Source organism: Pogoniulus pusillus, chromosome 17, assembly GCF_015220805.1.
Source record: "Pogoniulus pusillus isolate bPogPus1 chromosome 17, bPogPus1.pri, whole genome shotgun sequence".
Taxonomy (NCBI): domain Eukaryota; kingdom Metazoa; phylum Chordata; class Aves; order Piciformes; family Lybiidae; genus Pogoniulus; species Pogoniulus pusillus.
Window position 1 is genome coordinate 6534015 of NC_087280.1, and position 23479 is coordinate 6557493.

General features: G+C 40.8%; 1 protein-coding gene across 4 annotated transcripts in view; it reads left to right on the plus strand.

Annotated features, from left to right (window-relative positions):
- RORA (RAR related orphan receptor A) overlaps window positions 1-23479 on the plus strand; it is a 424209-nt gene that overhangs the window by 378213 nt on the left and 22517 nt on the right. For all 4 annotated transcript variants that reach the window (XM_064157435.1, XM_064157434.1, XM_064157437.1 and 1 more), the window contains one exon: window positions 22144-22229. In XM_064157435.1, the coding sequence (XP_064013505.1) occupies window positions 22144-22229 (86 nt within the window). The remainder of the gene's footprint in view (window positions 1-22143; window positions 22230-23479) is intronic.

The following is a 23479-nucleotide window of genomic DNA, read 5'->3' on the forward strand; positions in this document are numbered from 1 at the left end:
CCAGATGGTAGGAGCTGTGCAGTTGCTTTTTCACAGCTTTCTCAGAATCACTGCTGACCTTGTTTAGTTTATTTTTCCTCTCTGGCAACTTGAAAAACTGTGGGAATGTGTTTCAGGTGGATACCACCTAGGAGTGGCAAGCCTTGTACTTTACCACTGCTTTTCCAGGGCAAACACCTTATTTTGGAGAATCACTGACATGAGATAAAGAGCTAGTAATCCTTTGTTTGCATGGGTTCCATGCTCTCTTCTCTTTTGCGAAGATGTTAAATTTCAAGGCGAAGGTGAAAATGATGACACAGTTTAGTGATGCTTGTTTTCAAACTGCTTTCACTCAGGTAGTCAGACTTAAGAGCTCTGTCTGCCCTATTGTTCTGGATTATGATTGTAGTTTCTGTCTGGAATAGGTATTTCTCTCTTCCCTGCTGCCTCTACATGCACTGTAAAAGTATATTGGTCAAAACATTTCCCATTGCCAAGCTCAGTGTGATATGTGTAAAATAGGTAAAAGGTTTGAAGGGTTAGTATTGTTGGCTTAATGGGAGAACTCAGAGCTGTGCCATCACTAGCGAAATACTGCGTTACTGCCTTCATAGTTTACATTTCAAAAATGTCGAATTTAGCTGTGGCATGTGTGGGTTCTTATGGCAAGGAGCACTTCTCTCCACCTCAACATAAATTCCAAATACTTAAAAGTTGCAGTATTGTGTCATTTGTGTTTCCTCTGGACTAACATGCATTCTCTTCTTTATCAAGATAATAAGCTACATTTGATGGGACTAATATACTAAGCAGGCTGGAACCCCACTGAAGCATAGTGATGGCAAAGTTCCCACCATGGGAGTGTCTGAAAGCACAAGAGAAGCCCTGGTCACATTTTAAGCTCTGAATTGTCTCTTCTGGGGTGGAAGTCTGAAGGAGCAGACAGCCCCTCCTCCTTGTGTAACACTGTGCACAACATGGAGTTGAGTATATGCTTTAGAAAAGTAGTGGTGTTGATTAGCAGTCATGAAGTCATAGGCAATTAATATTTTAAAATAAATTTAATAACAATTTTTGTGCATGCTGACTTTGAGTGTCATTAATGTTGCAACAGAGCTTTTGATGGATTAATTACATCACCTGTGAGCAAACGAGGCAAACAAAGATGAAGTTCACTTGAGCTTTGGCTGAGAAACTCAGAAATTATAGTTTGTTACCTGTGTTCTGAGGAGTGTCATCAGCTGCTCTTACTGCTCAGCTATTTGCCTTCTAGTAAGACAGTAATGTTGTTACATTTGAAATAAGGCAAGTGAATTCACTGGTGCGCAGCAACAGTGACAGCTCCATTTTCCAGTACCGAATTATCATCTCAAAATCAGAATCAGAAGTTATTATTAGTTCCTGTTATCAGTAAGCTGCTGTGTTTTGAAGAAAATGAAATACTTGGTATGTGGGCTAGCTGGTAACTGAGGGCAGAACTTCAGCTCTTGTTCGAAAGTGTGTTTCAGCTCCTGCCTGTACAGCCACTTTTCAGTGGCTCTTGAAAAATGCAATTGCAGCTTTATAAAACCTTTAGTTTGTGTCTTTCAATGTGGACTATTTGAATGGTTTGATGCTTTTGAGTAACTCTTGTGTTCATGAAGATACTAGATTTGTCAAGTTTATCCTGTAGCATTTAAAGAAAGGGGAAGAGAAAAATCAAAGCTAAGATCCATGGTTTAGTTTCTTCTTGTTTTAGTCTGTTCTGTCAGTGTAGGCAGAACAAGAATTGGTAATGTTCAGTCCTCTTTCTACTCTGTTTCTTGTCATCCCAGTATGAAAACTGTTTTATTTAATATGTTTTGTGCTTAGATAGTGTACTAGTGTATGAACACTAGAAAATTATTTGTGAAGTTCACTGCACATTCTAAGCTCGAGCCAGGTACTAGGCACTGTATAAACACAGGGAATCTGCAGCTGAAAATACATGACAGCAACATGGCTGCTTTTGTAGAGCTGCTTTTTGTAGTCTCCAGCAGTTTGCACAGGTAAGTGTGTCCATTGTTATACTCTGTTCCAGGCTTACTAAACATTTTAGGATTTCTCCAGAAATGATTTGTCAAGGTACCACATATAAATTGTGCTGAAAACTGATGGTGGCATTTCATTCCAAAGAAAATTAAATATAGGAGATGCCCTACGTTGTGTAAAACCCTTACGATACATTACAAAGAAGTACACGTTCTTAAAAAACTAACTTTGTGGAATTCAGTGAACCTGGTTTTCTGGAATTGCATGCAGATCCTATCATCACTTAAGGAATGTGCTCTTTCCCTGGGCCAGGGCTGCCAGACAGAACCCTCTGACAATCTCTTTATCTGTAGGACTGTCTGTAATGTTAATTAATGAACTCTTTGAAAAAAACAGCTTCCACAAGTTAATTTATGCATAAAACATCACCGAGGGATGTGTTTTACCTGTTTCACAAGTAGGGGACTGAAGTATAGCATAAGAAACTTGGCTGGGGCCACACAAGAAGTCTGTGTCATAGCTGGGAATCAACAGATTGAAGTTTCGTTGCCTAACCACCAGACTTCAGAAAATAAAAGCTTGAATAGAAGCAGATGCAGCACTGAGGATTTGAGTCCTGGGTACAGTTTACAGGGTGCCTAACTCTGCCCATAGAACTGGAAGGGTCTGCTTCGGAAGGCCAATAATGGTTATCCATTCCTAGCAATCTAATTGCAAACTGCCAGTCAGTCTGCAGAGCTTTCAGCCTGCCTTGTGTTGCAGTGGCTTCTGTGCAAGTCCAGATAGTGCAGAATTTTCACTTTCTACTGTCGTTTTTTTTATTTTAACCCTCTGGTACAACTTTGTAATAACAATTATTTTGGGCCAAGGGAATTTCAGTGTTATTCCCTTTCAGGAATTTCTAAAATAATCAGCCCAATGTCTGAAAACCGTAAAGCAGGAGCTAAAATCCCGGGGCTGGTATTTCACCTTTAAAGCTTTCTTTGACAGGTTCTTATTTTCCTTATGTTAGTGTTTGTTTTTCAAGTATGTGCTCTCTAATCTAGCAACAGCATAATGAGCTCTTTGGACATAATGAGCTCAGTAAGACTTGAAACACTGTTTACCTATTTAGATATTTATACAACTTCTATTGATGTATAGAAGCACAATATGGTATTTAAAGTATCCTTACAGATAGGAAGCCTCCATTCCTAATGTTCAACATGTACAAACTGAATTACAGAAAGGCTTGTGGCTAGCTTCATGAAGCTGTCTAATCATACCATTCCTGGTGTTTGCAGTGAGACCTACACATCTTGCAGAACTTCAGTGCACTCATTACTCTGATAGTTACTTGACTTGCCCTGGCTTTCACATAGTCCTTGTGACAGCACAGGGACTTGAAGTCAGATCTTTTCAATCTGGTAGAAGGAACCTGCATTTAGCACAAGAGAAATAAATGTTTCCTGTATTCCTCTGAAGACAGGCAGGAAAAGTCAGGCTAGAAGGAAGGGATGGATTTTAACTGATGAAAACAAGCTGTTGGAACAACTTTTCCAGTCAGAGTGTATTTTCTATTGTTTTATGTCTCCATGTGCATAACAATGGCACTTTAAAAAGAAGTGCCTTCTGATATCACTGGTGTGTATGGGCAGCTTACAAAACCTGCAGGGTGATAGTTCCATTGTTCCTATCCCACAGGTGGTGAGATTTGATTATAACCTTACCTGCCACCTTTCACATTCTGTAAACCTTTTCTTAAAATGACTCCATCATTCTGATGCTGGAAGCATTCTGGTTTATGGAATTTCTTTCAATCCTAATCATGTCATATTTCATCTCATGCAGTTGCATTTTACAGTCAGAAAGTTTTGGAATTTGGGACATGAGGAAGGAGATTGGAATACAGTCTATCCCTAAATATTATACAGCTGGATTAACACATTGATCAACTATCCTTCCACAGTGCAATTATTTTTGCACATTCAGAAGACACCTCCCTGTAAATTCCTTGTGACATAAGATTTCTGTCTAAAATTAGGTCATAGCTATTTAATTGTAAAGGTGTCCACCCACGAGGGAGCTACAGAGAACCCTTTCAGTTCCTTGCAATCAAATAAGTAGCAGTTACTCTCATTTATCCTCTAAGGAAGTAGTCCACCAAAATAATACACTGATTCCTTAGCCCCTCCCTGTCACTAATCACTCAGCTCTTGTAGCTACAGACTGACTTGGCCCTCAGCACCAGAGTGTCCAAGTATCTCAGTCATTAATTTTCAACTTACAACACTTTGGTGATGTAAGAAAGCGTTGTCCTCATTTCACAGCTGAGAAATTGACACATCAAATAAATGGCTTGCTTAGTTTCACAGCAATGCTGGACATAGAAACCAATGACTTACTCATAAACTATTCTGTTTCTTGGAAAACCAACTCTGTATTCCTTGTCCTTCTGCCTGCTACCCCAGATACCTCCTCTTAGAATGTTCAGTTCTGTGAGTATTTTAACCTCTCGTAAGGTGGCATTGCCAAACACATGCACCCCTCCCTTGTGTGAGCACAAGCAACATCTCTGCAGTCATGTGGGAAATGAAGTCAGGAAACTGATGCAGGGTAAAGTTAATCCCCCTAGGAACAGTTTCAACCTGAGTTGTTCCCTCATTTGGCTCTCACAGTACAGCTGTACAGGCACCGAGGGAAGGAGAGGCCAGCTCAGTTCAATGCCAGGAGATTGCTGCTGACTAAAGTGCTTGTGGAGTTACTGGGGTCAAGTTCATCAAAACTTTAACCCGAATCAGCTCTGCTTTCTTTCGAGTGCACACTGCATGCTTTGGGTTTTCCCAGTGTCCCTAGCACTCACCCAAAGCATGGTGGCAGGGCAGCTGAGAAGTTCAGGGCATCAGGGAAGCTTCATGCTGTGATGACCTTCAGTGCATTGCAGATTTTTCTTGCGTGGCTGCTTGACTCTATATAAGCTTTACCTCTTCAGAAACTCTTTCTGAGGAGTTACAAATGCAGCCAGGGCAGAGCACTTCCACCAGGTTAAGTATGTTTGTGAAGGCAATCACAACATTTAAATGTTACAGCTTAATGCCACATCTTGGCTTACACCACTTTGCCTTTCTGCCTTGCATGCTTCCAAGTGAAATGGTGTGTCTGGTTTTTAGTCTTTAGCTGAAGTATTATCTCCAAGAGGTTTCAGCTGTGACTTCTACACAAGTCATACATACAGAGAGAACTCCCTGTTTTGCTGATCCCTTTCTCAAAAGTGGCATTTGAAGGGCTTCCAAACTGCTGTGCTGAGGTGTGCTTTCAGCTTCCAGAACAGTATGTGCTGAGTCCTGCTGCTTCATATGAAGGACTGCAACACAGGAGGACCTCTACATGTGGTCCTCCTGTGCTGGGATGTGTGGGATGATGCTCTCATCCTGACTACATCTGAAGTCTGGAAAACCTTTAAGTAGGCACCTCAGCACGGCAATAACTTGGTTGTTGATGATCTAAGGCATGAAGGGGGTCCCCATGACATTGAGAAGGAGACGGGAAGAAGGAGTTGTCATACTTAAGAAGTAGCTACGGAAGCGAAGCAAACCTGCTGTTACCATTTTTTACCCAGAAATAGTATCTTTTTACCTGAACTGCCCTACGATGCCCTGAACATCTTTTCTGCTGTCTCGGTGGAGAACTCTGACCCTCCACTGTGCTGCCTTTTTGCTTTCTGGCTGGTGCATGAAGCCTGGCTGGGAGAGTGAGATGGTGCTGCAGATGGTGCTCAGTGCTATAAATTACTGTTGCAAAAACACTCTGTCCTGCATCAGCTGCAGCCACAGTCCCTGCTCCAACCCAGTAATCTCAGCAGCCTCCAAAGAAATGTGTGTGGGATTGTTGTATTCATGTTTTTATTTGGGCCTTGCTGAAACACTCGAGATTGGGACATAAATCAGCTTGTTTTTTCCCTCCTCCACTGAATACAGATCATAACAGTACAGCATAGCAAGTTCATATAGTAGGAACCTATCAAAACCCAGATTTTAACACAGTCACTAGTTCCTTTGAAGGAGAGAGTTAGGATCTAGACTAGACATTGGTAGGAATATAGCAAATAATTATAGGCTTCCTAAAGTAGTATAGCATGAGTAATTGCAGGTTTAAAAACGTTATTATACCGAAACTTCATCCTGCTCTTTGAAACCAGAATCTGTAACTCTCATCATGCCACAGCAAATGCTTGTCTTTCTCAACCTGAGAATGTAGACTTGCTTTATTGTACAGCAAATGTTCTGTGGTACATTATTTAAATTAGCATATAATAGAAACCTAATTGCCCACTAGGGCCCAAAGCTTTAGCTGGTGGAGATCAATGTGTTTCCACTGAAGTCAATGTAGCAGTGTTGATTTTCACCCCTTGAGGATCTGGCTCAGCAGCTTGTTTCTATTCCAGGCATTGTTAAAGGAGATAGTGTGTTTAGAATATTAAAGCTTGGCATTGTCAGAGATAGTCAACTCAATTTATGTGCAAGTGAAGAGAAATAAAGCAGTAAAACCATTATTTTTATCTGAGGATTTCAATTTACACTGTCGATTATTCATATTGACTGATCTGGTACAACAGGGAAATCATGAGCGTGGGGTCATCTTGTTGTGGTTTTAATTTCCTACGTCTGTAGTTATCTAATCCTCTCAGTGTGAGCAAGCATGATTAGTATTTATTTCTATTCTGTGTGCCAGTGCCCTGGGCCAGGTTCTGTGCTAAATCCAAAGTGACTCTCCTACTTAATTGGCATTAACTTGTACTGCAATATTATAAATAAAAACTTGTGCTTTCTGTGTAAAGCACCCACAGCTCCCCAAGCAGATTCTTCTGTGTGGATGGTCTGCCCCGATGTTAAGGCTTGTGATGTATCCGCTTGTGTTTTAGAGCCGAAACTTTTTCTAGCAATGCTTTGTGAATAGTAGGCTGGGAAACAGATTTGGAAGGAATTTGGCTGCTTGTTAACCATTGAGATGCTACCAGAAGCATTCTTACAACTGTACTACTGGTTAATAAATTGCTCCAGAAAGAACAACAGCTGTCTCTCTCTCTGGAGAGTCAAGTACCAAAATGAACAATAATTCTTCACTTTGTCAAATGATTTCTACAATCGTTGGGCATGCTTGCTTAGAGAAGCTTATTTTACTTAATGAATGCTTCATTCAGGAGCAGGGAAACTTCAGGGCTGAGCTGAGCCAGCAGTTGTTCTTTGTGGAGTTTGTTTCCTCTCCTTTCTCTTCCAGACCTCTGGCTGCTCCCCCACTTATCTCTGCTTCCATTTGTCTCCTGGGAGCTTTGGATAATCAAAGTCTCACTGCAAGTATTCTGCAGGGTAGGAATCAGGGAGTTCTGGTTAAAAGTTTTGGGTCTTTATCAAGGGCACAATGCCTGTGTGTGAACCTTTTAAAATAGTGTAGTGTTGAAAGTGTACAGGTTTGGAGTTGCCTCAAATTCATACCTATTTTCTGATGTGTGCAGAACACAAGCATAGAAAGAGTCATCAGGAGTAATGATCAAAAACCATCTTGAAAGGGTTGAGAGATTGTCATTCTCAGTAGGTTGTTTCATGGCTTCATTCAGCTCCAGCTACAAGGTTTTATTGTCCTGACAAAGTGATGAAGCTTAGCTCATTAAATGGTTTGGGTTGTCTTTGGACAACATGATTGCAGTAATACAGGTGCTGCTTCTCTTATTTTCATCTAACCTTTATCAAGACTTCTTTATTTCAGTGTACACAAATCCAATATATTCAGTGCTTGCTAGCTTGTATCTTTTCTAGGTGATGCGTCATTTAGAACCTGGTGTTAAACATGTGAAGCAAGTTAGGTTTTCTCTATTAATCTGTCAAATGCATTTAGTAATAATTGACTCCATAATTTTATTCTGCAATCTCTGGTTCATACTTGTATTCCACCCAGTGCAAGTATTCTGCTTGGTTCTGCCAGACAGAAAATTGTCTTCTTATTGTACCATCAGGCCTGTTTGGAAAGATGTCAGTATTCTCTGTTTGGGTTTTTTTAAGTGGCCAATTTGCTGCAGTTTTGTGATTTTTATAAACAAAAGTAATAAAATATGAAGGCATATGTCCGGATGTTGATGGTAAGTCAGCACATCATCAATCCTTTTGTTTGCAGTACTGCTTTTTTCACCTGCACGGGAGTATTTTCACTTAAAACCATGGACAAAGATTGAGCATGTGTGGCCAGAGACTTAGGCAACATGAGTGACCAGTTGAGGTAAGGAAGCATCTTAGAACCAGGTGCCCAAGACCAGCATTGTGTTATCTTCGCTGGAAAGAGAACAAACCTTAAATTTTCGAGTGTGATGGCCAAGTGGCACAACACCAAACACAGGAGCTGCTACTTTTCCCTGAGTAATAAATCGTGTTAGGCAGTTGATGATGCAGACTGCTGTTATTTCTCGAGTTTGTGAGCCTCTCGTGGTGTAGCACATTTTCTTACCTGTAGGTTAGACAAAAAGCTGAACAAACTTTGAGTGCAGCAAAATGCAGTAGCTACACGGCCGTAGATCAGCTGATAACTCCTTTGCTCGGATCATTTTGCTCCCCAGTGTGGTCAGAGTGGTACAGCTCTCGCACATTGTGCTTCTTGCCTTTTTTGTTAGGAAGAAGCAGGATTGTGAAGATGATGGGTGAAGGCATTGAAGCATTCATGACAATAATTTCTAAGAGCTGGAGATAAATAAGCAGGCAAAGTTGAAGACTTATCAGGGTGGGGGTATTAGCATTTTGAATACTCTCTGCACCGATGCAGTTATCACTTAATTGACTTTTACTTCAGGAACAGTGGAAAATCACTTTACAGCCATAAAGGAAAAACTTCTGCACATGATCTGTAATGGTCCTGTTCTGCTGCACAAGAAACTGAGGCTGTTGTACTACTGATGTTACAGCAGGGAAGGAGAAAGTCTGCCTCAGATCTGCTGCTGCTGCACAGACTTGTTTGTGATGATCAGCATGTTCTCCTTCTACACATTCTCATGATTACCTTCATTAGCTTGAATCAGCTGTTGCCTTGCCTATCTGTTGGTGTGAGGAGAGAAGGCCACTACCAAGCTGAGAGGAGAGTGGGGCCTATGGTTTTCAGAGTCAGATTGCTCCCAGACTAGTCCTTTCCACAGAAGGGCAGTAGCTGCTGTAACTGCCATTTTGGCTCATTGCCCAAAAGATCAAGGTGTAGCAGTTGGCCTATGGGTCTGCCTGCCATGTGCACCCCTCCTGTCTGAGAGCCAGAGGCTGTTCAGCTGCGCTTTCTGTGAATTCTGAAGCCAGTGGAGAATTCTGCGTTCAGAGCTGCAGTGATTTGTGCTACAAATGGGTTTGTAATGGACAGCTCCCCAGAGAGGTGAGCGTGATGTGCTGTGTGCATAGCTGCCCGCTGCACACATGGCTGCTGACAAAGCTCTCAGCTGCTGGCTGTCCCACTTGGCCGGCCAGCCTGGAGCAGGAGGCTTGACTCATTGGTCAGATGGAGAGGGCAGGAACATAGCCACCTTTTTCCTGCCCCATTCACTGTGTCATCTGTGGAGGCAAAGCAGCAATGTAGGAACCAGGAGAAGGCCGTTTTGCTGATTTTGTTTCTAAACTCCATTTTCCAATTCTGCCAGAAACAAAGAGACTCGGTTTGAAATGTAAAGGATTTTTGTGGCAAAATGATTGATTGTATGATACTTGCTGCAGCTATTTCCAGACCTGTAATTTTGCCTTATTTTGCAAAGGGCTGTCTAGTGACTTGCAAACAATACTGTGCCTGTATGAAGCCAAAGAGTGCGATGGGTGCTTGGTACCTCAACAACTTCAGTTTCTCACTCTGCTGATTTGCTGAAGACAGCCGCTCTTGTCAGAGCTGTACAGCTGATGGCAGTGACATCCTCAGCATATTGGGTTTTTTCCTGCAGAACAGTTCCTTGGTTTGCTTGTGGTCATTCTTTTCAAATGTGCGATCTAAGCGTGTTAGAGCTCTGTTGGTATTATTCCTTCAACAGCAGTCTTGGTTACTCCAGGCATTGTTTAAAAGATTTGGGCTTGTTTTTCCTTTTGCATTTCTTAAAGAGATTTGGCTTGGGGAAAAGAATTTGGAAATCAAACCCTTCCTTTCCCTGTTTGAACCTCTCGGTTTTCCAACCTCAAATAACTACGTGAAAGGGGTTTAACAACTTTAAATTGGATTTTGGAATGTCAGATGACTCTAATAGCCTTTGTACACAAATAACAACAGAAGAGCTGATTATTGTTTCTGGGCTCTGAGATGCACTTATGTAATCATTAATCTTGGCACTTCTTTATCTCCAGCAGATTAGGAGGCTGCTGTCATTTTGAAGACTGCCATTAAGTAGACTTTGTTAGTGTTTAAATATGTGAAGCTTAGCTTTAAGCTTCCTTAATGTATGCAATGGAGGTATTCTGTGGTACAGCACTGCAATAGAGCTGTTCTAGTAGGTTTCAGTCACATATCTGCTGCCACAGTCTGACCCCAGACATGGTTTTATGTACAGTGTTTGTTAATCAGCATCTGAATACACTTTGGAAGCTTCTTAAGCATAAAGCATTAATATGTCTGTTTGAAACAGCAAACAAACTTGCTTTATCTACTACTTTTCAGTAGGTTTAATCACTGAGAGGCAGGAAATTAAATGCCATGAAATGAGTAGGCAAAGGAAAGGATTTTAATGAAGGTCATAGCACCTAATCTAATTGTGGCAAAGGAAGAGCTTTTGCTAGACCTTTTTGTAAGCTTGTAATTTCCTAAAACATTTTTGTGGGCACCTCATTTTTTCTTTTTCTTTTTTTTTTCTGTTGTTGTTGGTTGGTTTTGAAACACTTAGTATATGCAGACATCCTGAGGATATAAAGAAGCATAGAAACAGAGACAAGTTTAGGGAGATGGAGTGAGCATGGTTGGTGAGGGAACAACGCTGTAGTACATGGCTTGAAGAACACATCAAGGGAGAAAACTGTCAGGAGTGGTTTTGAAACTGATAGACTAAATTGATGATGATTTTATTTTGTCGTAAACCAGAACTTACAACATCTCTGTCTCCTCCTCTGATACCATCCTGCATGTTCTTCTTCCTGGTGCAGTTTTTGGATACAGGTTATCACAGTTTCCTCCTGGGCCCTTCTACGAGAGAACTTCTGAGATAGAACATGTGCCCAGCTGCAGACTGGCAGGACTGACTTCCCTACCATAGCTTCCCCCTAGTCCCTGAGCAACCAGCGGGGGCCAGCCCCGTTCATAGAGGCAAAGTACCATCATGCAACTTCATGCAAGTCTGTGAAAAACCACTAAGCTTATAAAGAGAAAAGATTCTATCACCGTGAAACCAGAGTGATGCAGTCAAGAGAAAGGCAGGACTGTCCATTTGGAATAGAATAGAAATGGTACAAGAGCTGTGGGTGGGAACAGTTGTCACTGGCAAGAAGTGTGTGGCATACACATGTATCAGCTGGAGGTGATTGTGTTTTGGCTTCAGTGCCATTTATTTTAAGTGCAGGAGACATAAGCATAATTAGTGTATTTTATGCTGCCCTCTTCAAAACCCAGGGGAGTAGCTGAAACACCACTGGTTGAGGATACAGCTTCCCTTGGAGTCTCCCTCAGTTTCATTAATCCTCTAATGACCTCCAAAGAGGGCTCATGAAGAGGAGCTGTGACAAAACAACATATATGCATTATGAGCAGTGGCAGTGGAGTATCCTTGAATAAAAAAAGTGACTCAGATAGAAAGATGCAGGATACAGACTTCGGAAGAACTTCTTCTGTGAGATTTGAGGGAATCTGAGTATGGTTTGTTTCTAATAGTTATGTATCACAGAGGAGTTGCAGAATTTGTGCTCACTGTTCCTGCCATGTGAATCCAGAAAGGAGGTGTTGGAGTGAGTTAATAAATGAATGAGTGCAGCGAAAAGGCTTTTTACTGTTTATAGAGTCCTGAAGTTGGTCTTGGTTGTTATTGTTCATCTCTTAGATGAATCACCTGAAAATGAAAATTTAAACTAGACATTTAGAGCACACCTTTGTGAGAAACTAATGATTCTACTTGGCATACAGCATCAAAGCCTTCTTAATGACATCAAATTTATGTACAGCCAAAAAGGAAAATATCTTAAAAATGTAGATGTAGTCACTTCAGAATGATGGAGTTTCCAGACTGGGTGAAAAAAACAAAACTGTTTTCCCTGCAACTTTTGTTCTCCTTGAAGGAAATTCAGATTTTGAGTGGTTTTCATCAAAGTGCAACTGTCTTGTACAGCAGTGGCTTCTGCACCAGCCATGTTTACCTGGCTGTAACTTAATCATACAAAATCCCATTTCTGGATACAGAGAGTGATGCATCCTGCACTTTCTGCCGAGGCCAAACCCTTCATAAAATCTGTGCATCCTGGCAAAATGTCAGGGCAGAGTTGAATCATGACACTTCATTTAAAGGGGCAGTTACCTTACTGGGCTGCCTCTGGTAGTTGCCTCTTCTGAGTTCATTCTGTGTTCCTTTTTCCAAAATGACTTGCTGTCTTTGGGGGCCAGACCACTAAAGTGGAACCGGACCTGGCCAAATACTAAACGTAAAGGAAGGTGTGTACTGTGATGGGTGACTGATCAGAGACAACCTTCTAATAAGCTGTGTGAGGAATTATTAATGCTTGGCCTGAAAGCTGTGTGTGTATGAGTAGAAGGAATGAAACTGCAGCATTTTCCACAGTTAGCTCATGCTCTAGTCTCACTGACCTAATATCCCTTTAAGGATTCAGGAGCCTGGTGCTTTCTTAATGAATTCATTTGAAATTGTTAATAATTTCCACACCACATTGCAAGTGATTAGCTTTTCCCAGGTGGTTTTGTTGGGTTTTTTATTCTGGTAAGGGTAGCTGTCATTTGTTTTGTGCTAGTAGACAGCCTAATGAGACCACTGAACTGAGATGTAATTTTGCAAATGGACAGTGCAAATGGAGCTTCTGAACAAAATCAAACGTTGGAGGTTTCATATTGTATAAAAGGGAGTCAAACACTCTCTGAGTACCCTTTCAGCACTGTTCTTACAAGCTACCAAAAGATCTCTCTTTAATGAACAGTGTAATTCAGCTAGCAACTAAATTCCTCTCAATCCTGCGTGGAGTAACTATAGACTTTGCAATAGGGACTGAAATGATTGCCTTCAAAGTGTTGATCATTTAAGGCTGTCTGCAACCTATGAAACATGAAATTCAAGTCAAGGTTGTTGTGCTGTGATGATGAAGTGGTGCTTAAAATTGATGAATGGTTGGTAGCTTTTTTGTTTTCCTACTGCAAGCAAATAAATAGAAGTGTTGAGATGTTCCCCTAAGCCAGTACATTTAATGAAGGAAGAGAAACTTGGAGGGCAGTATTGGATTTAACAAGTTCCAGTCTTCAGAATGCCAGGTCCAACACTTGAAAGTGGAAAATTTGACATGAAATGTGGGCCTTGTACATTAATCTGTAGAACAAATGTCAGAAGTAGTTTGTCACTGAAATGCTAAATTATGAAAATATTTTCTTTATTAAAATCCAGTCTTTATTAGTCTCTTCAAGAAACTGGAAAGTTTCTTTTTGGTGGGAAAGGGGGAGCATATATTTAGTATTGTCCCCCTAAGCTCCAGGAAATACATATGCTCTGAATTGATCTTCTGCAGATTTCTTTTTTGTTTTCCTCCAGATTTCACTTTTTTTGTTTATCTCTCCATTAATACTAAACAATATACAGACACTAGAAGGGAGAAATCAGTGTGGATTTTGTTTTTTCCAATGTAAGATAGAAGCAAGTTGTAAAGACCTTAGTGTGACTGTTTAAGGGCACTCTCTGCGTCCCAAGCTGCACATGCATCTTGGCCAGCCAGCTTAGTTCTTTGTTTCTTTTCTCCATGTGACAGACAATATGCATTGGCTTGTTCTAGAAGCACACTGCTCTGTGTTATATGTTACATCAGAGAGAACTGTGCTTATGCCCCTGCTGCAGGTGTTTCTCTTCACAAATGCCCAAGGTTAGTGGTTATCTGTAGGAAGAAATTAGGGATGTCAAAACCTGAGTGATCTCTATAATCACGTCCAAAACGTACAGCACGGGTAGATAGGACTAGCTTGCTGCTTACTGAATAAATGCAGTAGCAAACTGGAGCAGAAGTTGCTAGGGCTGTCAGTTACTCTGGTAACACCTCACACCTCTGTCACTTCTAAAACCCTTATTTTGTGTAGCTTTTGTCTTAAGCATTGTACTGTAGCTCTGTAATTAATCCTATGAGTTTTGTTCGTAAAAGTTAAAAGCAAGCCAGCAATTGAAATGCAGACAATTGTCAGTCCTCTTGTATAGTCCTGTGGTAACTCACATCTAAGCAGTGGTGGAGATTTGTTTGTCTGGAGGTCTGCTCATTTAGTTTCTCAGGTCATGAGACCAAGGCCCAAGATTTGGCAGTAAGTACCAGTCCCCTAAGATAGCTGTAGATAGAGGTAAAGATAAACAACGATTATCCTGATTACGTAGAGGGAGAAAATGAGACACCAGCCAGCATCCCCATTCACACAGAAGATCAGCACTAGAATGAGGATTACAAGATCTATTTCTCGACACGGAGTTCAGGGCTTTGATTAAAATTGTCTTGTGTTTCATTAGTCACACGACTGCAGTGTTGGTGTGTTTGCTTGTGGAAAACTGCTTTTCTGAATTCCTTTCTTTAACAGCAATTACCTGTAACCTAGGCTTCAAGTTTAATCATACTGCAAACTGTTCACCATAGCCAGTATAAATACTTGTAATTTTCAGCTAGAGAACAAGAGGTTAACTTCTTTAACAATGGATGTTTATAGAGAAGTACTTGAGCCACCAAGAGAGAAGTCGAAATACTGTGGGATAAAACTGGTATTTTACTGCTGAAATAATGAGCCTTCAAATGCTTTGGCTTTGAAATGCATTGGATATCACACAGCAACCCTTCTCCTTTTGTTCTTTCCCTATTCTTGTTCTTTGCCATTAAGTTTGGTTACTCTGTCTTGTTACTGTGCCTGTGCGTTATGTCCAGCAAACAATCTTCTCCTCTACTATGAGAAGACAGAATTTGTATTCAGAATTGGTGCTTCAGTTTTTCTCGGGTTTATCTTACCTCCAGAAGAGCTATTGTCATGCCACAGTGAACATCTGTTGGTGTATATTTCAGCCATCTTCATTATTTGTTTGGTGTAAGATCATGAAAGTAATGACAAAGCCACAGCTTTCAGGACTCCTTAGGCCTTGCAGGCTGAGAATATGTTATTTGTATGCCCTGAGAAGTAAAGAGAGATTGATTCTCCAAAGAACTACGTTTCTGAGCTTCTGGACAACTGAACACGTCCTGAGCCTAGCCTAGGCTTCTATGTACTTCAATGGTTTGATAATATACCTTGGTCTATGGTATGGTTTCATAGTGTGACCAGAGTCCTAAGCTGGAGTTGTCTCTACAGGAGAACAAGGGAAATCAAATCATCTAATTTTCAGCTGCCAACCAGATTACTCGCCTTTTTTCCTGAAAGGGCAAGGAAAAACAGATCTTTGGTTGAGTGGTGATACACATATTGAGATACCAAGTTGCATTGCTGTGTCAAAAACAGAATGAGAGCGTTTCTGGATGGATAAAGCCATCAAGACTGTGGAGAGATGTAATGCTGTTATACAGAGGGAAAATAAAATCACTTAGTGTTTCAGATGTGTCTGAGAGGGGAAGGAAAAAACATCAGAGTTCAGCTGAAAACCCTACACAGATTGTTTGTGCTCCTAGACACTTGAAGAAGTCCTAGATTGTTTATGGTGCTATTTCTTTGATTTAATTTTTCTTTACAAGAATTAAGAATATGATGATAGTCTGTTGGGGGGTTCAGCAGTTTTCTATTGGAATATAACAGAGACCTCACCACAACTTCACAGGAACAGTTTTAAGTGTTAGAGAATTCAAACCATTTCCCATATAGCTTTCTTTTAAAATAAAAGAAATCCAAGCATTTTTTGTTGAAGCCAGTGCTCCATGTACTTGAAAATTTTAGCTCTTTACAGTAGGTGTAAGTACAATTTCTTGTTTAAACAGTAGACATAAATGTCAGTTATCTTTGCATGAGGATATGAGCTCTTACTGCACAATTCCCATCAATGTGTCCAAATCAGTAGCAACTCAGTCTTATACTCTTGGAAGCCAAATGCTTTTTTATCCTGGAGTGCTGCACAGTAACTGACCTACTAAGAGGGATCCATTTGTGTTCAGGCCCAAACATCTAGTCTTGGCATTGCAGCATTTCTACCTTCTGTGTTTGAGGTGTTGCTCATACTTTAATTAATACTTTGGTGGCCATGTTCGTTTCTACTCCACCCATCACACCCACGGACTTCAAAGGATTTGTACCAGCATAACCTCAGTATTTATTTTATTTTAATACTAGTGTGATTTCCTAAGGAAACAGGGCTTGGAGAGGTTGTTTGTGTTTGTCTGGTTTTCTGCCCATTAGCCCAGTCCTCCTCATTTCCAAAACCCATTTCAGCCGAGCTGGAGAACATCAGAGATAAGCTCCTACATGTTTCATGAAACTCAAAAACATACCCAGAAAGATACCCAGGTAGCACCCCACTGCAGGATACTGCACAGCCTGAGGTCAGCTCTGGAAAGGAGACTCTGTAAAGGAGAGGAAGATGAAAGGAATGTCCCATGTACTGGGAGGGCTTCTAGTGGAATGTCAGCCTTACTGGTCCTCAGAAATCCAGTTGTGAGATACAAATCTCTAGGGCACCAGGCTTTGTTAGCTGTTGTTCACAGGCACTTGTTGCTAGCTCTGTCCTTGCAGTCTCCATAGGCCTGCCTGTGGTCAAAGTACTGTCCTGCTGGGGATTGTACATAAACTAAACACACCTTTCACACAAGGAGTGGGCAGGTAAATTCCACCAGCTTGTGATCAAAACATTTACTGTGTGTTCCAGAAAGACCTCAGAAGTCTGCCAACCAGCCGTCATCCTTTAGAAGTACCTGGGGTCTAATATTGCACTATAGATGAGTGGGCAGATGGTCACTTAACATAGTGTAGTAACAGAATGGGCAGCACTGTGCTGCCACTACCTTTCAATGCAGTAGAACTGCAGCGTCTGGTGAGCTGCAGGTGTTCAGAGGCAAGTAATTTGCAGCCAGCTCAAATTACTTAGGGTACATGACAGAGCAAATTATTTAGGTAATGAAGCTGAAAATGTAGGAAGATTAGAATATTATATAGTAAAATCATTCCTTGTTAATTCAGTTTGTGATCAGATATTATGTTGCTTTAAATACCACATTACATGCAGTACCCTTGTTTGAGTCAATGAATATGTATGAATGTGTCAGTGAATATGTATGCCTCCTAATTTAATCAATATAGTTACAAACAACACTAGCAATGATGTCTGGCACAAACTGCATCCCTTTAGAAGCAGGTTAGCCCAATTTGTATATGGATCATGTTTATTTCAAAGCCCTTCTGAATTAGCTGCAAAACTGTACATACTCTGTGGGGTACAGGCAAGCCACATTCTAGGAGAGGAAGTTAAACCTTTCTTGCAGTCAAAGGAGGCATAACTTCTTAACAAGTACCCTGAGACTCAGCTGCAGTCTGGGCTGTTCTACCTACCCCACACCTAGCCTGGAGGGAGGTGTTCAGTTCAGCTAAAAATTTTGTTTGTGGTGCTTTCCCAGAAAGCTAATTGGTTGGACAGGGATGCTCAGTGCCCATAGAAGTTTTAACAAATGGCAGACTAAACAGCATGGGCTGAAGTCTGTCTTTATCGAGGACAAAATAATGTGTATGTGTGGGATTTCTTGATATTGCTGCTTTCAGAGCTGAAGGACAGCAGCTGTCATAGGGGAACCCCAATAGAAACACTTTTATCTCAATGGTGCCAGCACACACAGGCCGTTTGGAGCCTATGTACCATGGAAGTGGAAAGGAGCACTTCCTACTCATGTCTTTCTTGCCAGAAAATGCTATTCTTTAATTCAGAAATAGCAGGAGGCAGTACAATTCAGCTGAATTTCACCTTCTAAAAGTAATTAAGGTATCATTAAATTCCTTCACTGGTGAGTGGAGATACCTCTACTCAGGGGTTTGTCTTGCTTTCCTTGAGTAAGATGTTTCATGTCACTTCTCCATTTTTCCTTTTCACTCTTTCTTTTTCTCTCTGCCTTCACTCATCATTGTAGAAGCTCACAAGACAATTCACTTAACTACCCAAAGTTCAAGTTAGCCTAGGTCAGCTAGGTGAATCTCACCTAGAAGGCAGGAATTGGGACCAATTTTTGCTTCCATTGAAGAGGTCTTCCCAGGATACCAAATCTGAGGTGTCATATCTGTTACTGATTGGAAAAAAACACTGTTACCTGTGTGAATGTAGAGTTTAAAAATACCAGTGTGAAAGTAGGAGGAGGAATGGGAAAAGCCTTTCTCTACCCTGAGACAATTAATTCACTAGAAACAAGCTACTAATTCAGACACTAGAAGGAAGGAAAAGTCTTTTGTCTGTGGAAAATAATCATGCTCAAAATGAGATATCTTAGTGGATGTCAGATGCCCTTTCCCATGGACATGAGTTTGCCCTGTGTTGGTAATGATTACTACTTCTGGCCCTTAATGGCCACCTCTCAGGAGCTGTCTCTGTAGCCGCTTGTTTGACACTTGCAGTGGGTCTCTGTGCTTGAGCTTGCATTTGTTGCTCTTGGTGGTTTGTTTGGGCTTTTATTTCTATTCATTGCTGCTTTTGGCACAGGACATCCTTGGTAGTGTTCTGGAGCACAGTCATTTCAGGGCACAGAAGATTCTTAGGCCTTTAATCTGGGAACACAAACTACATCTGTCACCTGGGTATCTAGCGGTTTCTAAGCAACCACAAGAGTTTATTTTTTTCTGCAATTCATATTTAAGAAATAATTTGCTCATGCATGAACGAGAATCAGCCTGAGCACCACCCCAGGAGACAGAAATTGTAAACTGTAATTTAGGCTAATTCTAGTCTAAAGCATGAATTAGAGTATTTTATATAATCTTAGAAAATAAACCATATAAATATATGTAAGCACAGAACAGGTACAATTAATGCGAGCACAGCAGGAAGCTTTAAGTAACTCTGGGAATGTAAGGAACCAAGTTGGAACATATTCTTGACATGTAAAAATATTTCCCACCTGCCTTGTTTGCATAAGAACAAGGTTTTAGCAAGTACATATTTGCATGTCAAAGTTAAAAGTGGGGAAAATATTTCCACCCTTGTAAGAAAAACGCATAATGTTGGCACAGGCAATTTGCATTTAGTAAGTTTAAAGTATCTAAGTCCTTTCATGCTATATGGAAGATGTATGAACTTTCAACAGGGATTCCATTTCAGTGAATTGATTTTCAAAGGCAACCATGTGGAGCAGTAATTGATCCCAATGTATTTCCACGCATTAATTTGTAATACAATTGGTTATGGCAGTCCCAGGTGATCTGTGCTGCTGGGAGTCACTCCACTGTCCTGTATCTCAGAGTGAAATAATAAGCCGAAGTTTTAAATGCTTAACTGAAAGTGTGTACCTTGGAGGTGTAGTGAATGGGAGGAAATCTGAATTCTAAAATTAAACTTCATTTGGTGCCGCCGCTTATCCGCACAGTGGATGGCAAATGCTGGCACAGCTGGAGCCTGTGAATCTGTAGAGCTTCTAACAGTAAAGCACCCCGGAATATGCATTTGGGACTAATTACGACACCTTTTAGACTATTAGTAACCTAGCTTTAGGCCATCACTTTGAAGACATGTTACATTCCTTCAGAAACACTCTGCAGATGTCCTGTTGCTTAAGAAACAGGGACTGCATTGGCAGGCTTCATGGGTGATTTAACTAATGTGCTGGAGATTGTAGATAAACAAGATCCAATTATATCATACCTATTCAAAACGAGGCAGTAATTATGTATATAAAAGTGAAATGTAAAAAATACATTGCTGTGTAGCTGTTAAGCCTTGTCACTGCCCTGTCGAAGGAGCTGGAGAAAGCTGCTGATTGGCTGTAGCAGAGCAGAAAAATAATCATATATGGAGGAGACTTAACTGGGAATGGGCAGATGTATTTCAGAGTTTGCCCACAGTACTGCTCTCTGAACTGCAGCTGATACACACTCGTAGTTTCTGTTTGTTGATGTGAAGTGAGGTTATGCTATGCTTTCTGCTCCAAGCTTTGTTCGTAAACATATGATACTCTAGTAATAATTCATGTAACACATTCATAAAATAGCATATACTTTATTTTTCCCTTTTATTAGTTCATTGTGTTTAATGTGCTAGCTGAGAGCAAAGTGAAATTAAAACAGTTTTTGGACAACTGCAGGAAAGAAGTATTTCCTTCCTTAAGTGTCCTGAGTAGACCTTTTAATTCCAGCCTATCATTTTGTTGCTGCAGGGAAGGTGGGGGATTAAAGGTCAAGAAAGCAAAGATCCTTATGATGGAAGCAGAGGCAATTGGTCTCTGGCTGTAGGAAAGTATCTTGAAAGGTGCTGTTAGGAAACAGCCACATATTCCAGTAGCTGCTAGACTCTGCTTTCTTCAGCAGAGTGTTTTATCTGCTGTCAGGCTCCTGGGAGCAAATGGGTATTATTGGGAGCTGCTCCAATCACTGCATTTGATGTTGTCTGGAGAATTGTTTTGAAGGAGTATTTTAGCACAGTCATTGCTGTGTTGAAAGTCTTCTGGTATGCTAGTTCATTGTTTTGCCCTGATCTTGAGCACACAGTAACACTGGAAGATGATTCCTGCTTAATAATAAGCAGTTGGTATGGGATTAAATGGTATGTAAAACATGTAAAAGGCAATGTTTCTAAGAATGGGCATGACTTTTTGAAACAAGTGTTAACGGTACAACTAAAGTTATGCTTTGCAAGACACCATTAGATGTAATTTTGATGTGTTGTCACACTCTGGATAGCCATAAACTGAATGAAATAAAAGCTCCGTGGAACAGTTTGACATTTTGTGAATGGATTTCAGCACTTCTGATTGTTAATGCATCCCAGATAGAGATGCAACAAGAGCCATGTTTGTGCTCCTCTTTGGACTAAGTCAGTTTGGGGAAACCAGTGTAGCCTGATGGTAACACCTTTGAGGCAGAGGTGTTTTCCTGGGATTTTTAATTGTTATCTACCTAATGCATACAGTCTGCATTTATGTGAGCACATGCAAACATATGTAGAATGTGGGCTGCTGGTCTTTTGATACTGCAAAGCACCACCTCAGCACAGTCCTATCCAAAAAGGCCTGCCACCAAAGTAACGGCAGCCATATACTCCAAAAGCCATTGGAAGAAGTATTCCTGAGGATGCAGGAGTTCCTTCTTAAATCCATGTGTTCAGGTGGGAAGGTGCTGTGATTTAGAGATAGATGCAAAGAGTTTAGTTGCACATGAAACAGCATTTAGCAGGTATGTTTTATACATATAAAGTTGAATTTTTAAAAATCAGAGCTTTCATACCACGTGTCCCTGTGGCATTTTCCAGACTGTGCCAACTCCTTTGTTTTTGGTAGATGGACTAGAACACTGCCATGTTTTCCTCCCGTTTGTTCTGTAGTAGCTAATGCACAAATATGTACCAATAATCCACTTGCAAATCAGACACACACATTTGTTATTTCTCTTATGAATGCAGTTACTGTTTACCTTGTTACTTCTCTGTGTTTGGCCAGTCACATGAGCTGGATGGCATTGTGGTGGCCTTCTAGTAAAGGTGTTGCATGCATTTGCAGGCAGGGCAGACTTCAAAATTACAATTGGAAGAAACCTTTCTAGTGTCATCTTAGCTCTTCGGCCAAAATGTGAACTCTCCTGTTCTTTTTGGCTTTGAAATGCTGATTCTAGCCTTCTTGTGGGTTCTTAAGCACCTTCTCAAATGACCCATTTTAATAACCCAAAAGCTATTATATAACGAGCAGCCATAATTTAGTCCAAAGCTCTAGGGGACCCTTGCAGTTCAGCAATGAATAGTTAATGCAGTATAATGTTTAGCAGGTTATTAGTTTTCACTGTACAAATGCTGATCAGGGAATGCTTTTATAAGGTGTTTAAAAGAAAATGTAATTAACTGGTTGCGTGCTTCTGTTTCAGCTCAAATTGAAATTATTCCATGCAAGATCTGTGGAGACAAATCATCAGGAATCCATTATGGTGTCATTACATGTGAAGGCTGCAAGGTAAGCTCCTAAAATATTAAGTCTTAAAACAGCATTTAGCCTTTTGATGGTGATTATTTTCCTTCCTACTTTAAAGTATAAGCACTGTGCTGAAGTCAGATTGGTGGATTCTGAAGTATTGGTTTGACTGGATTTTACATAGGGCATTTTTGTGAGATGTGCCCCGCCCCAAATTTAGGGACACGCCTCAAGTCACGCAGCTGTGCTGTGTGTGTGCCATGAACTATCTCTGTGACTAAGCAGAAGAGGTACAGACAGATGATCCACTTCTTGCATACTGCATGTGGATTTGCTTGAGAGAGGGAGTTCGTGCCTTTGTTGAATCTCCCTCTCAATTGCTGCTTTGTAAACTGCTGAGAAGCTGTGTTGAAATACCTGAGACCTCTCCAGCTTTGGAGTTTTCTTTTGTAAATCTGCTACAATTACAGATCTGTTCCACTTGTACAGAAGGCAGTGCACAAACAGCATATGCCTGCTGCTGTTTAGCATGCTCATCTCTTCTTTGTAGCTGTGCCTGTTCCTTGCAGTGCCACCACTGCTCTGTAAGGTTTAGGCTTTGTGGTTTTGCCTTCAGTAACTCTAGAGAACAAGGACTGTACTGGAAGCGTTTGAATTTTGTTTAGTTTGCCTATCACAACCAAGAATTAAATCAGACAATGCTAACAACAAAGCTTGAGTGCTCTGAGGCTAATCACTCCTTTTTACCACTCGTACAGAATTAGTGCTAGCTTGGGCTGACAGTGCACACAGCTGTGCTGTAGCTTGTTTCTTTCTTCATGTATGTACATGTTGCAATCTCACGCTGATAGGTTTTCTACTGTTAATCTACACTTCAAGTGCAAAGAATTTGTACCTTTGACAGTTTTTAGTCAGCTCTCTTGACAAGCTTGGTGCTACCACCTATCTTCAAAAAGGAACTTCCTCACCTTCACATTGTAGAGATTTCTGTTGTGTTTTAGCAAGGCAGATTTTCCCATTGTCATTAACACATTTCTGTCAGTATTGTGAAGTATTAAAGTATTGATAAAAAGAAGGAAGGGGGAGAAAACGCCAAACTGTCAGAATGATACAGGACAGCACCTTCTGGTTTTTCTAACTGTTCTTGCTATAGAAAATGCAAGAAATGCACTAAAAATGTGGCTGAGCAGCAATTTATCAAATTTCAGCTGTGTGAAGTGGCAGATGTTTGCAGTGAGAGTTCTGCTGCATGACTATCCTCTCAAAGAGTATCAAGTTATGTGGAAAGTCCA